This window comes from Ursus maritimus, unplaced genomic scaffold, assembly GCF_017311325.1.
Source record: "Ursus maritimus isolate PB19 unplaced genomic scaffold, ASM1731132v1 scaffold_5, whole genome shotgun sequence".
Classification (NCBI taxonomy): domain Eukaryota; kingdom Metazoa; phylum Chordata; class Mammalia; order Carnivora; family Ursidae; genus Ursus; species Ursus maritimus.
Genome location: NW_024426663.1, coordinates 52,961,776 through 52,977,833, shown reverse-complemented (window position 1 = coordinate 52,977,833; position 16,058 = coordinate 52,961,776). Strand labels below are relative to the sequence as shown.

The following is a 16,058-nucleotide window of genomic DNA, read 5'->3' as shown; positions in this document are numbered from 1 at the left end:
GAAACATAATTTTTAGTCTTCATCCAGTCTAAAAATTGAAATGAGAAAGTGACAAAAATGAGAACAAAATTAAACACAAGTATATTTAGACAAAAATATGGTAGTCAACTTTAATGACTACTCCATTTATTAGCAATTTAAATGAATGGCTTTTATATGTGATAAGAAATCTGACTGAAGTTTTCACCAGTATATTGCAACATTATGAAAATCCAAGTTCCCTTTTTTTTTTTGTTTATGCCAGAAAAGGCCAATTTGTGTAACTGCCCAAATGAGACTGGCCAAATAAACACCCAAACCCACCTTTATGAATTTCTGTGTAAATTTGTGAATTACTTTGTGTATTATTTTATTGGTTACTGTGTATATTCATAAAGCACAGACCATTCCTTACCATAACACATGGATCATTCTGTACACCAGACTTTGGTGTAGAATGGGTCAATATTTTGAAATTCAATAATTTGAATTTAATAGTAAATGTGACCCAAATAACTTCTACAAAATGCATACCTTATGAAAAATAGGCCAGTTCCATTGTTTCAAAACAAAAATAAAGAATGGAGGCCAAATATCTTGATAATTACGGTCATTTCAATCTTATGTTTTCTTACATGCTTCTGTTATATGTACATTTCCCCCCAGTTTTAGTTAAAAATAATTGAAATACATCACTGTGCAAATTTAAGGTGTACAACATGATGCTTTGAATTACATATATTGTGAAGTGACTACCACACAAAATAGGTTTAGCTAACATCCATCTGAGATATACATCTTTTACAATTCCTTTATTTTTTTAGGCACAGCACATAGTGAGTTGAACATATGCTGTTTTGGGGGCAGAACTTTAACTGAAGGTTAAAAGTTATGTAGTTATTTGGTGGAAGTCTCCTTCCAGGTAGAATGGATGGATTACCTAACAGCATAAAAACTTGTTAAAATTCAGAAATTATCTGTTTGACACAACAGACAGCAGATAATATAATAAGAACTCAAAGGGCTAAGATTTCTTGGAGTTGTGAACTGACTTCTGCAGTTTGACCTGCAGAAATTTGCTAAGTCTTGGAACAGACAAAAGGCTCCTGCTATGGGCTAGAGCAACTTCAGTAGCCTTTGGCAGACTGGAAGAGTCAAGCTCATGGCCAATTTTTCCCCTCAGTCAAACTCAGGGACAGTCCAAGGAAGAAGACTAAAAGCCTAAGTAAAAAAATCTCTGAATAGCAGAGTCAGTTTTGATAGTCTTGATACATAAAGACTAGGGTTTAAAACCTGTCATGAGAAGGAAGAAGACTAAAAGCCTAAGTAAAAAAATCTCTGAATAGCAGAGTCAGTTTTGATAGTCTTGATACATAAAGACTAGGGTTTAAAACCTGTCATGAGAAGGGACTGTGGAAAATACACTAAGTTCTCAACTGATAATTCTGGAGAATTAGGTGCTTATCAGGACTGCAAAGCACCTTGACTAAGCACAGAGCCTGTTTGGATTAAGGAAATTTGATGAGACATGACTCTATCAAGTTAACAGAGTTGAAAAGGTGAACTCTTTTTGGAAAAAGATAATATCATCTGGATCCTGGGCAGCTTTTTACGTATATATTCTGCATTCAATTAAAAACTACTAGGCACACATACAAAAAAAACTGGTTGACATGAGTAAAACCTAGAGGAAAAAAACAGACAATACAAATGATCCAAAGAAGAAACAGATACTAAAACTTACTGACAGTGATGTTAAAATAAGTGGGACTAATAGGTTACAAATGAAGAATAGAGGAAAGAAATAAAAGAGAATTTCACCACAGAACTGAAATTTAAAATGGAAATTCATTATGGAACTGAAAGAAATAAAATCTGAAATTAAAAACTATTTCGGTAGTTTATAGCTTAGTAGATATACAGGAATACAGGATTAGTGAATGCAAGACAAGCCAATATAAAATGTCCAAATAGAAGCATAGGAGAAAATAATGAAAAATACAGAAAAGAACATTACTGACATGTGGGATATAATGAAAAACTGTAACATACATATGATTGTAATCCTAAAAGGAGAGGAGATGTTAGAAATAGAGAATAAGCGATGTTTGAAGAGATAATGGCCAAGAATTTTCCAAAATTTGTGAAAATCCTTCACCACTTAAGATGCTTGGGGAGACCCAATGAAGAGAAATAAAATACAAAGTACACCTAGATGTATCATAGGAAAGATGCTGAAGACCAGAGTCAAAGAGAAAACCTTAAAAGCAACCACCAAAAAATGAGACATTACTCTTAAGGGAGCAACAATAAAATAGCGGACTTTTCCACATAAATCATGAAACCAAAAGACAAGGAAATGATGCCTTTAAAACAGACTAGCACTCTTATATTACCAGAAAATATATATTTCAAAAATACAGCTTTCAGACAAATAAAAACCAAGAGAATTAAACATAGTCATGTTTGCACTAAAAGAAACACTTTTAGTGGAATTCACTGGGCAGAGGGAAAACAGTCCTAAAGGAATCAGGCTTGCAGGAAAAAATGAAGAGTAACAGGAAGGGTAAATATAAATTAATATTGGCTATAGAAGGCAAAAATAGAAGTTTCTTAAAGGATTTAAAATATATATAAGATTTAAATTCATGACAATAATGTACAAGGAAGATGGTATAAATACAGTTAATTAGTTCTAAGCATTATCATGGAAGCAGTAAAATTAAAAATATATATATTAGACTCTTCTAGATAAAAGATGCATGCTTTAATGTGTAGGATAATTACCACAAGATTAACTAAAAAACTAATTGAAGGAAAATGAAAAATAACAAATATATGAATAATCCAAAAAAGAATAAAACTTTAAGGACAAATTTAAAAAGTAGATGGTAAGTATAAATAGAGAATTATCAAATATTACATTTATTGTGATTAGATTAAATGATCCCATTATACAACTGAAAATTTTCAGAGTAGGTATAAGAATATTTCAACTATTGGGGCACCTGGGTGGCTCAGTCATTAAGCGTCTGCCTTCGGCTCAGGGCGTGGTCCCAGAGTCCTGGGATCGAGCCCCACATCAGGCTCCTCCGCTGGGAGCCTGCTTCTTCCTCTCCCACTCCCCCTGCCTGTGTTCCCTCTCTTGCTGGCTATCCCTCTCTCTGTCAAATAAATAAATAAAATCTTTAAAAAAAAAAAGAATATTTCAACTATTGTATATGGTATCATATAAATGTGTGTGTGAGATATAACAAAAAGGTTGAAAGTTTAAAAAAATAGGAAAAGATACAATACAGACACTAACCAAAATAAACCTAGTGTAGCTGTAGTCATATAAGACAAAGAGACTTTGAGGAAAGATGCATTGCATGCATAGAGATAAAAGAGATGTTTCATAATGATAAAGATGTAAATCTACCAGTATTATGTCAGTTCTAAGACTGAATATATGCCCATAAGATAATTACAAAATATAGAAGTTAAACTGAGAGAATATAAATGAAAAATACACAAAATACACAAATGGTCATAGTAGACTTAATGCAACTCTCTTGATTCCTGGTAGAAAAAGAAGACATATACACACAAACATACAAATACCAAGAATATTCAAAATCTGAGCAACACAATAATCATATTGGAATAAACTGACATACACAGCACACTGGAGAATACACGATATTTTATGTGCATTTGAAAGATATCAAAATTATCCATATTCTGGGTCAAAGACAAACATCAAAAATTTTAAAATAATTGAAATGACTCAGAGTATACTTTTTGACAGTGGAATTAGGACAGAATTAAAAATGTAACTAAGGGGCACGTGGGTGGCTCAGTCTGATTCTTGATTTCAGCTCAGGTCTTGATCTCGCAGTTGTGAGTTCAAGCCCCATGTTGGCTCCATGCTAGATGTGGAGCCTACTTGAAGTGAAATAAAATGAAATTAAATGAAATAAATTTAATTTAATATAATTTAAAATAAAAATATAACAAGAAATCCCCAAATGCTTCAAAAGTAAATAATATAATCCATGGGTTAAAGAAGATGTCATAGCAGAAATTTCCATATATTTTGAACTGGGTAAATGTTAAGATTTGCTGCATCAAAACAGGTCTTAGAAGGAAATTTAAAAACTTTAAATGTGCATGTTAGAAAAATATTAAAAATCACTAATCCAAGAGTTCCTCTGAAGAAGCTAGAAAAATAACAAATACAAATAAGGAAGAAAACATATGTAAACATAAATAGATTCTGACAAATAACAGAAAATCAACAAAACTGAAAGTTAGCTCTTTGTAATGATTAATACAATTAAAAATTCTTATGAGGCACCTGGGTAGCTCAGTTGGTTAAGAGTTGGACTCTTGGTTTTGGCTCAGGTCATAATCTTGGGGTCATTATGCTCAACCCCTAGTCTGCTTCGGATTCTTTCTCTCTCTTTCTCCCTCCCCCTCTGCCCCTCTCTCTGACCCTCTCCTCTCTCTCAAAAATAAATAAATAAATAAATAAATAAATAAATAAATAAATAAAATCTTTTTAAAAAACCGTCTAGGTAAAACTAATCAAGAAAGAATAAAACGCCAACTATCAATATCAGGAATGAAAAGGAACATCACTACCAATCTCACAGACATTAAAAAAATAAAAAGGGATTTTATGAATAACTTTATGCCAATAAATTTGACTATTTAAAATGGAAAACATATTTGAAAAACACAATATACTAAAACTGCAACAAGAAGATATATAAAATCTGATTAGGCATATCTATTAAGTAAATTAAACTTGTTATTAAAGAAACCTTGCCAGTCCAATTCACACTTGTGAATTCTTCCAAAATACTTATAGAAGAACTAACACCAGTTTTTGCAGACTCTTTCAGAGAATAGAAAAATAGGAAATGTTTCTCAAATCATTTCAGTGCTAGCATAACTTCAATGGGTTATGGCATCCAAACCTGAATAAGACATTATAAGAGAGGAAAAGCAGAGGCCAATCTCATTTATAAACATAGACGGGAAAATTCGAAGCAAAATATCAGCAAATAAAATTCAGAAATATATGAAAGGGAAATAATAAATTATGAGAAAATGTGGTATTTTAAGGATGCAAATCCAATTTAATATTTGAAAATTAATATAATTAGTTACATGGACAGATGAAGAAAAATATGATTATCTCAGTGAATACAGAAAAAGTCCTTTGATAAAATTCAGCCCACATTCATGGTATTCAGCAAATTCAAAATAGAAGGGAACATTCAACTGTATTTTAAAACCTACAGGGCGTGATCCCGGTGTTCTGGGATCGAGCCCCACATCAGGCTCTTCTGCTATGAGCCTGCTTCTTCCTCTCCCACTCCCCCTGCTTGTGTTCCCTCTCTCGCTGGCTGCCTCTATCTCTGTCGAATAAATAAATAAAATCTTTAAAAAATAATAATAAAAAAAATAAAACCTACAGGAAAAATTATCTTTAATGGTAAATTATTGAAGTTTCCCTTAGTTAACAAGAATGAGACAAGGATGCCTGCCTTTACTATTTCATTTCAGTATTATACCATACATCCTAACCAGTGGAATAAGGCAAAGAAAAGATAAAAGGCACAATGATTGAAAGGGGAGAAATAAGAATGTCTTTTTTAAAAAATGACATGGCTTTAGATATAAAAAGTGATAAGGAATCTATTGATGATTAGGATTAATAAATTAAGTTAGCAATTCCACTGGATATAAAGTAGCATACAAATATAAATTGTATTTCTGGTAACAACAAAAATCATAAAATTTAAGATTTTGAGTATCATTTACAATAGTTTAAAAAATACCAAATATCTAGAAACAAATCTAACAACGTGTGTATGACTTATATACTGAAAAACTATAAAATATTGAGAAAAATTAAAGACCTAAAATAGAGGGATATATAATTTTCAATAATTGGAAGACTCGATGTTGGGAATATGGCAGTTCTCCCCAAGCAATCTATAGATGGCATACAATTCTAAACAAAATTTCAGCAGATTTCTTTGTGAAAATCGACAAGCCAAATCTAAAATTTATATAGAAATACAAAGGGATAATAAGAACCAAAACCATCTTGAAGAAAAAGAATAAAAGTGGAGGACTTCTTTCTGTGCTCACACCCCTGACGGTTCCTGCACCTCTAAGTACCGCGGAAACGCTCCGCCAGCAACCGCATCGTCAGCGCCAAGGACCACACATCCACCCAGATGAACGTGGCCAAGGTTGAGAAGATGACAGGCAGGTTCAATGGCCAGTTTAAAACCTATGCCATCTGCGGGGCCATTCCCAGAATGGGTGAGTCAGATGACTCCATCCTCAAACTGGCCAATGCCGAAGTCGTTTCAAAGAACTTCTGGAAAGGATCTTGGATGTGGGTATTTGTCATATATAAATAGTAAGCCCCCCAAAAGTGGAGGATTTACCTATCAGATAATAAAGCCTATTATAAAGATATAGTTATTAAGCCAATATGGTATTGCAGGATAAATGAAGAGAAAAATTGAAAAAAGGGTCTTGAACAGACCTATGGTCACCTAACTTACAACAAAATGACACTTCAGAAACAATAGGGAATGGATCTTCTTTTCAGTAGATAGTGCAAAGTCATTTGGATATTTTTATGAAAAAATAATGTAACCCTAACCTCATTCACATGAAAAAAATCAAATTCAAGATGATTATTGCTCTAAATGTGAAATTAGTAAAGCAATTGATTTAAAAAATATACAAGAATATTTTCATGATCTTGGGATATATGCAAAGATTTAAAGAGAACACAAGCCCTAACCATAAATGAAAAATATTGATAAATTAGACTAACAGTAAGAAGTTTTGTTCATCAAAGATAGCAGAAGAGAGGTGAAATGCAAGCCATAGAGTGGGAGAAGATATTTGCAATACGTACTTCTGAAAAAGCATTTATACTCCAGATATATAAGGAACTTCTAATGATTGATGGGGAAAAAAATCAAATACCATAAATAGAAAGAGAAACAAAAGACAAGCACTTCACAAGAATGTACCCTAATGGCCATTAAACATGTGAAAAAAGTGCTCAATTTAATTAGGGAGATGCTAATTAAAGTTACAATATAGTATCACTACACACCCATCAGAGTGGTTAAAATTAAAAGACAGTGTCAAATGTTGACAAGGACATGGAGCAACTGGAACTGTCATTTTTTTTGCTGGTTTCGGTAAAACCACATTTGTAAACTTTTGCAATATCTGTTAAAGCTAAATATATGTGCACATCTTTGCACATAGAAGCCTAACTCCTAGGAATATATTCAACATAAATGGTCACATAGAAACCAAAAGACAAGAACAAGAATGTCGGTAACAGCACTATCCAAAATATCCCCAAACTGGAAAACCCCAATGTGCATCAACTGGAGAACAGATATATAGTAGTACAGTCATACAACAGAATAATATAAAGCACCGAGAATAAAATAAATTAGGACAATACATAACAGATGAATTTTTAAAAACATAATGTCGAGTAAAAGAAGCCAAACATAAAAGAGAAATACTACATAAGTCCATTTGTATAAAAGTTCAAAAAAAAAAAAAAGAAAAAAATCTGTGATAATAAATATAAGAAGCATGCTTACCTTTAGGGGAAAGAGTAATTACCAAACAAAAACAGAAGGGAGCTTCTACAGTTTTGGTAACATTTTAGTTTTAGTTTAGTTTCTACTTACAGGAGTGTGTTCACTTCCTGAAAATGTATTGAGTTGTACGCTTATCACTTGTACCCTTTCTGATATGTTATATTTCAAAATAAAAATAACTTCTGTAAAATGGTAAACTTTTGTAAACATCAGGTGTCACTTATTTCTTGAATGTAATCAAGTAAGAAACCCAACAAGAGAAGGTTTCTTCTCAAAATGTATTTTATGAAGAACACTAATATATCATTTAGTTTGTTCTGAAAAGTATTATTGCACTGAAAGTTAACTCAACAAATATTTCTTTAGAATTTCCAATGCCTAAGAACTGGAGTTACGATCGGGCGCACTTCTGTGACTTAATTAAGAGAACTTTGATAGTATACCGGTGATAATTTGGAATGAAATGGCAAATACTACATGCCATAGTAAATAAGGACGCCTGGTGGCGCTGCAGGCTAGGAGTATGAATGAAAGGCTCTGTGGCTGTCCCGGACGCCATTAAGCTGGGAATCAGAACGAGGAGGGCTTCCTAAAAGAAGGAAGCATTTTAGTAAGATCTAGGGGCAGATATCTTCAGAGGGGACATCATTCTAGGGCAAGTCAGTCAGAAATATCTAAATCGAGGTTATTTAGCCAAATCATCTGGGTTGATTGTATACAGAGTTGAAGAAACTGCACCTTCTTGAATTGGATCTGAACAATGGAGACTGCGCTAGCAAAAACGCCACAGAAAAGGCAAGTTATCTTTCTTGCTATATTGTTGCTTTTGTGGGAGGCTGGCTCTGATGCGATTAGGTATTCCATGCCAGAAGAAACAGAAAGTGGCTCCTTTGTGGCCAACCTGGCAAAAGACCTGGGGCTCAGGGTGGGGGAGCTACCAACTCGGGGCGCGCGAATCCATTACAAAGGAAACAAACAGGTCTTGCAGCTGGATATAGAAACCGGGAATTTGCTGCTTTATGAAAAACTAGACCGGGAGGTGCTGTGCGGGGCTACAGATCCCTGTGTACTATATTTCCAGTTATTACTGGAAAACCCTGTGCAGTTTTTTCAGGCTGATCTGCAGCTTATGGATATAAATGACCATTCCCCAGAGTTCCTAGACAAGGAAATGCTCCTAAAAATCCCAGAGATCGTTCAGCCAGGGACCGTATTCCCTTTGAAAATAGCTCAGGACTTGGACGTAGGTATCAACACTGTGCAGAACTACACAATCAGCCCCAACTCCCATTTTCACGTTGTCACCCGTAATCGCGGAGATGGCAGAATATACCCAGAGCTCATGCTGGACAGAGCTCTGGATCGGGAGGAGCAGTCTGAGCTCAGTTTAACCCTCACGGCGCTGGATGGTGGGACTCCGCCCAGGTCAGGCACCGCTGCAGTCCGCATTGAAGTCGTGGACATCAATGATAACGCCCCTCAGTTTTTACAGTCCCTCTATGAGGTACAGGTCCCCGAGAACAGCCCCCTAAACTCCTTAGTTGTCGCTGTCTCTGCCCAAGATTTAGATTCAGGAACATACGGGAATGTAGTCTACACTCTATTCCAAGGCGATGAAGTTACTCAACCATTTGTAATAGATGAAATTACAGGAGAAATACGTCTGAAAAAGGCATTGGATTTTGAGGCAACTCGATACTATAATGTGGAAATTGCAGGCACAGATGGCGGGGGCCTTTCAGGAAAATGCACTGTAGCTATAGAGGTTGTGGATGTGAACGACAACGCCCCTGAACTTACCATGTCGACGCTCGCAAGCTCTACCCCAGAAAACTCACCAGAGACCGTAGTGGCTGTTTTCAGTGTTTCTGATCCAGACTCCGGGGACAACGGTAGGATGGTTTGCTCCATCCAGAACGATCTCCCCTTTCTCCTGAAACCCACATTCAAGAACTTTTACACCCTAGTTACAGAGAGACCACTCGACAGAGAGAGCCAGGCCGAGTACAACATCACCATCACCGTCACCGACCTGGGGACCCCCAGGCTGAAAACCCAGCACAACTTAACCGTGACGGTGTCCGACGTCAACGACAACGCCCCCGCCTTCAGCCAAAGCTCCTACACCCTGCGGGTCCGCGAGAACAACAGCCCTGCCCTGCACATCGGCAGCGTGAGCGCCACCGACAGAGACGCGGGCGCCAACGCCCAGGTCACCTACTCGCTGCTGCTGCCGCCCCACGACCCGCACCTGCCCCTGGCCTCGCTGGTGTCCATCAACGCGGACAACGGGCAGCTGTTCGCGCTCAGGGCGCTGGATTACGAGGCGCTGCAGGCGTTCGAGTTCGGCGTGCGCGCGGCCGACCGCGGCTCGCCCGCGCTCAGCAGCCAGGCGCTGGTGCGCGTGCTGGTGGTGGACGCCAACGACAACGCGCCCTTCGTGCTGTACCCGCTGCAGAACGGCTCGGCGCCCTGCACCGAGCTGGTGCCCAGGGCGGCCGAGGCGGGCTACCTGGTGACCAAGGTGGTGGCGGTGGACGGCGACTCGGGCCAGAACGCCTGGCTGTCGTACCAGCTGCTCAAGGCCACGGAGCCCGGGCTGTTCGGCGTGTGGGCGCACAACGGCGAGGTGCGCACGGCCCGGCTGCTGAGCGAGCGCGACGCCGTCAAGCACAGGCTGCTGGTGCTGGTCAAGGACAATGGCGAGCCGCCGCTGTCGGCCAGCGTCACGCTGCACGTGCTGCTGGTGGACGGCTTCTCGCAGCCCTACCTGCCGCTGCCGGACGTGGCGGCGGCCGAGGCCCGGGCCGACCCGCTCACCGTCTACTTGGTCATCGCCTTGGCGTCGGTGTCGTCGCTCTTCCTGGTGTCGGTGCTGGTGTTCGTGGCGGTGCGGCTGTGCAGGCGGAGCCGGGCGGCGTCGGGGGGCGGCTGCTCGGTGCCCGAGGGCCCGTTTGCGGGCCACCTGGTGGACGTCAGCGGCACGGGGACCCTGTCCCACAGCTACCAGTATGAGGTGTGTCTGAGGGAAGGCCCTGGGGCCGGTGAGTTCAAGTTCTTGAAGCCTATTATCCCCAAATTTCCGCCCCATGGCGCTGTCGAAGAAATAGAGGGAAACGCCACCTTCCGGAATAGCTTTGGATTCAATTAGGGATCTGATCGTAATGTCGTGTGTTTGGCCATTTATCTCTAATTTCCCCAAATACCGAGTGTGAGAGCGTCGTGGAGAAAAACCCTACCCTCAGGTATGATTTCCCTTTTGTAGCTAATTTATCCTTTGAACTTTATCTCGTCTAGTTTTGAAAAACCAAATTCTGCGTCGTTGCATCTATTTACCCAGTGCCACTCCAAATCTATGCATGCTCTTGATTTTTCTGAAATGTTTGCTCCTGATGGTATTTGTCAGGGTGAGCTATTTTAATGAAGTCAAATATTGTTTTCCTCTGTATTCTGTCCGTTGTTTCATCACACTCTAAGTGTTTTTTGATGCTAAATAGCAAAAATAAAAATGTGTTTGCATAATTTTGTTTTCAAAGGAATACAGGCACATGATAACAAATGTAAATGTGAGAAAACCTGACAAAAGGCAACCATATTCTGGGCACCTGCTCTGAGGGTTAAGCGTCTAACTCATGATTTTGGCTCAGGTCTTGATCTCAGGGTGGGGATCTGCCTGTGTGGGGCTCTGGGCTCAAGGGAGTCAGCTTGAAATTTTCTCTCTCTCTCCCTCTGCCCTTTCTCACCCCCCTCCTCGCTCTCTCAAATAAATATGTGAATGCTTTTTATGTCTACTCTTTGTAATGTTTTCTATCTTCTATGTTTTAATCTTCTACTCTTCTTTCCTAGCTCTGATCCATACTGGCAAACATTTTTTTTAAACAAACATTTTTTATTGAATTATACACTTGAAAAGGGAACAAATCCTAACATTGGCTCAATGTGTTTTCAGAAAGTGAACATACTTGGTACCAGTATCTTGATGAAGAAATGAAACATTGCTAGCATTTCAGGTGGCACACAAATTACCTCTTAAAGTCATTACCAGCCCAAGTATAAGAAATATCCTGATTGCCAATACTATGTTTTAGTTTTTGCCTGTTTTGAATTTATATCAATGGAATAGTAGAGTATGAACTGTTTTGTGTTGGGCTTCTTTCACTGAACATTATGTTTATGAAATTTGTCCATGATATTGCTTTTAACTTTAGCTTTTTATTCTCATTGCTGTATAGTATTCCATTGTGTGACTATTTCACAATTTATTGCCCATCCTACTGTAGGTGGATATTTGGGTTGGTGCAAGGTTTGACTGTTTGAATAATACTGCTTTGAACATTCTCATACATGTCCTATGGCAAACATGTATGTGCCTTTATGTTGGCATATACCTAGGAGTGAAATTGCGGCTCATTTACAAAGTACATGAAAACATGTACTTTTTCCAAACTGGTGGAACCAATTTACACTGCTGTCAGTACGGTCTGGGTGTACCAGTCCTCCACAGTTTTGCCAACACCTGGTATTATTTGTTTTTCATTTTATCCCATTGGAAAGTACTTTTAAACCTTTTATTTCTAGTTCTTTTTATATTCATTGCTTTTCTACTAAAGAATGTGTTTGTAACTTTTTAAAATAAACTAAATAATTTCCTCAATTTTCTGCTGTTCTTTAGTACCTAGCACACTTAAAACTTCTCTCATCCATCCTTCACATTGGCCGTGTCACTATTTTCCAATACTTCCCTGCACAAACTGAAACCTTTCATTGATTATTCTACTAACAACAGTTCCTTTGCATTTACTTGTATAACAGAATAGAATACAATTTTTATTTTTTTCTCTTACCTCTTTCTCCCTTAAACTTTCAGACCTCTATCAAATTAACTTTTACTTTTGCCAAGGCTGATGATATTTTTTACCCTACAACCATAGCCAAGAATTTCCCCTTTTGTCTGTAGATCCATTTTCTGAAAACCAATATTAAAACTTCACCTTTAATGACATATAAATTATGAATGCCCCGCAGCCAAAGATCACCAGGAACACACTGTATCAGAACAAAGTTGGGTTTATTGACTTGTTGTAATGAGGGAGACTGCACACCCTGGGAGAGCATGGGTCACCTTAGTAATAGTGCCTTAAAAAGGAGCTATAGGTTTTGGGCTTGTGTTGGGTGATTTTGCATAGGGTTCAAGGAAGTAGCCCTGGTATTGGGTGCTTTTAGTGAATGGCAGTAATTCTCTTATAGGGTCTCTTATTGAATTTTATTTAGGAGGTGAGAAGAACAAAGTGAGGTTAAAGCTGTAATTGTTTTTTTAAAAGCCAGCATTCATTCATAATAAGCCAGGACAGAGGACTTTGGTCATTTTTTTGGTTTGTTTTTACAATGTTCTTGTTTTTGTCTCTGCTCAAGCATGATCATGATATCGTCTTATTATGGTTCTATCTTATCACAATGATCTTTCATGATGTCATTCTGTGAAGTTGTTTATATTCAACAGGAGAAGATCATGGCCTATTTGTGAGTGCTAGGCCAGTTCCTATTTATAAGAGGCTGATTTTCTCTTTCTCAAAATATTCATTGCACTATAAAATTCCTAGAAGAAAGCACAAGAGAAAAGCTTCATGACATTGAATTTGGCGATGATTTCTTGGATATGACACCAAAGCAACAAAGGCAAAAATAGACGAATGACACTACATCAAACTTAAAAAGTTTTATGCATCAAAGAACACAGTCAATGGTAAAAAGGCAACCTACTGAATGGGAGAAAATATTTGCAAATCTTTTGTCTGATAAGAGGTTATTGTCCATAACATTTAAGAATTCCTACAACCCAACAGAAACAGCAAAATATCAAGTAACCTCACTAAAAAATGAACAAAGTACTTGAATCGACATTTCTCCAAAGATGATGTGCAGATGACCAACAAAAATATGAAAAAAATGCTCAACATCACTAATCATCAGAGAAATGGAGATCCAAACCACAATGAGGTATTACCTCACACACGAGGATGACTGCTATCAAAAACCAGGAAATAGCAAGTGTTCACAAGGATGTGGAGAAACGTGTACCTTTGTGCACTGTTGGTGAGATTGTAAAATGGTGCAACTGCTAAAAAAACAGTATGGAGGCTCCTCAAAAAGTTTAAAAGAGAACTTCTATATAATCCAGAAATCTCATTCCAGAGTGGATATCTAAAGGAATTGAAAGCAGGGTCTCAAGGAGATATTTGTGCACCCATATTCATAGCAGCATATTCACAACTGGCAAGAGATGGAAGCAACCCAAATACCCACATATGGATGAATGAATAAACAAAATGTGGTGTGTGTGTATATATATGTAAAGAATGGAATATTATTCAGCCTTAAAAAGGAAGGCAAGCCTATCACATGCTACAGCATGGATGAACTTTGAGGGCATTATTCTAAGTGAAATAAGATCGTCACAAAAAGGCAAATACTGTATGATTCCACTTAAATCATGTATTTAAAAATTGTTAAATCCATACAAACAGAAAGTAGAATGGTGGTTACCAGGGATGGGGGGAGGAGGAACAGGGGAGTTTTGTTTAATGGGTTTAGAGTTTCAGATTTGCAAAACGAAAATGTTCTTAAGATCTGTTTCACAACAATGTAAATATATTTAGCACTGCTGAACTGTATACCAAAAAATGGTTATGATGGTGAATTTTATGTTATATTTTTAACTACAATAAAATACATTGTTCATTGCAGAGCCATATTACTTAGTGGTAAGGACTATGTTTTCTGCTCCTTTGATCTATTCTTGTGTTTCCTGTGTCATTGAAAATAGAGTGTTCCTAGAATCAAGATCAAGTAGATTCACCATTTTAGACTCCATCAGTTGGCTTTACCATATCCTCAAATATCTTTAAATCAATAATTCAGGTTCCCGTATTTCTTACCTGAAGCCCTCTATCTTTCTGCTTCTTTATGGACTAAATTATCTCTAAATGTGGACAAAACTATCATCTTGACTTCATACCTCTCCTAGTTAAGTCCATTGATATATTACTTATCTCCTTTTTTAAAAAAACCCTCTCTTTGCTACAGTATATCCTCAAGTGGGTTCCTGAGAGGGTACATGAAAAATAAACTCTTGTCTCTCCATGTCTGAAAATGCATTTAGTTTTCTCTTACACTTCATTGATATGTATTATGTATGTCATTTAATGTCTTATATATTCTAACAATTCATGCTTTTTCATATCTGGGATTATTTCATCTCTACTATTATTTCCTTAAAAACTGTATTCCTATTTTTATCTGTTTTTTCCTCTGAGAATCGTGTTTGTCAGATATTGAACATTCTCAATTATTTCTCTATGTTTCTTATATTTCTCTTTTATTTTACATTTTTGGTTTTTCTTCTCCATCCCTTTTTAAAGTGAGTCCCTCACTGTACTTTGAGTATTTCTATTTCTTCCCCTAGGAGAAGTGTTGTTATTTGTTGCTACAGGAAGCAGGGGGATCCTGGCAACTTCACAGCAGAGGAGCAACATGCTGAAAACATAGGGGGAAAGCCTCATGACATCATATTTGGTAATCCACACCAAAAGACATCATAGTCAAATTTCTGAAAACTAAAGGCAAGGAAAAAATCTTGAAAGCAGAAAGAGAAATGACACACTATTCACAAAGCAATAACAATTTGAATGACAGTAGACTTCTCATCAAAAACCATAGAGGTCAGAAAGAAGGACACATATTTTTCAAGTGCTGAGAGAAAAGAAATGTTAACCTAGAATCCTATATCTAGTGAAAATACCCTTCAGGAAGAGAATTTGTACACCGACCCTAAAGAGTGGCTTATGGAAGTTCTCCAAATGGAAAGGAATCAATTAAAAAGAAAGGAATCTTGGGACTCAGTGAGAGCATGCAACTGTTGATTTCAGGGTTATAAGTTCGAGCCCCATGTTGGACATGGAGCCTACTTTTTAAAAAAAGGCATCTTGGAACATCAGTAAAGAAGAAAAACACAGTAAACAAAAATATGGGTAAACGTGATAGACTTTCCTTCTCTTGAGTTTCCTAAATTATGTTTGATGGTTAAATCCCAAATTATATTTGATTATGTCTGATACAGTTCTAAGTATATAGAGAAGAAATTTTTAAGATGATTATAAATGCAGATGGCAAAGGGATATAAAGGGAGTTAAGTTTTCTACCCTACTCTTGAACTGGTAAAATGACAATACCAGTAAACTGTAATAAGTTATGTATGGAGCAACCAATGTAAAAGCTACACAATGTGATACACTAAAAAACACTATAGATAAATCAAAGTGGAATTCTAAAAAATGTTCTAATAACCCGCAGGAAGGCAGGAAAAAGAAAACAGAAACAAACAAACAAAAAAAGATGGGGCACCTGGATTGTACAGTTGTTAAGCGTCTGCCTTCG

At 37.3% G+C, this 16,058-nt stretch overlaps 1 protein-coding gene across 1 annotated transcript; it reads left to right on the top strand.

The window, feature by feature from the left end:
• The first annotated feature begins 8,200 nt into the window (after nt 1-8,200).
• LOC103663729 (protocadherin beta-5) lies at nt 8,201-11,272 on the top strand. Its single transcript, XM_008691477.2, has one exon. It carries the CDS (start codon nt 8,386-8,388, stop codon nt 10,774-10,776), a length of 2,391 nt encoding a protein of 796 aa, XP_008689699.1. The 5' UTR covers nt 8,201-8,385; the 3' UTR covers nt 10,777-11,272.
• The last annotated feature ends 4,786 nt before the right edge of the window (nt 11,273-16,058 follow it).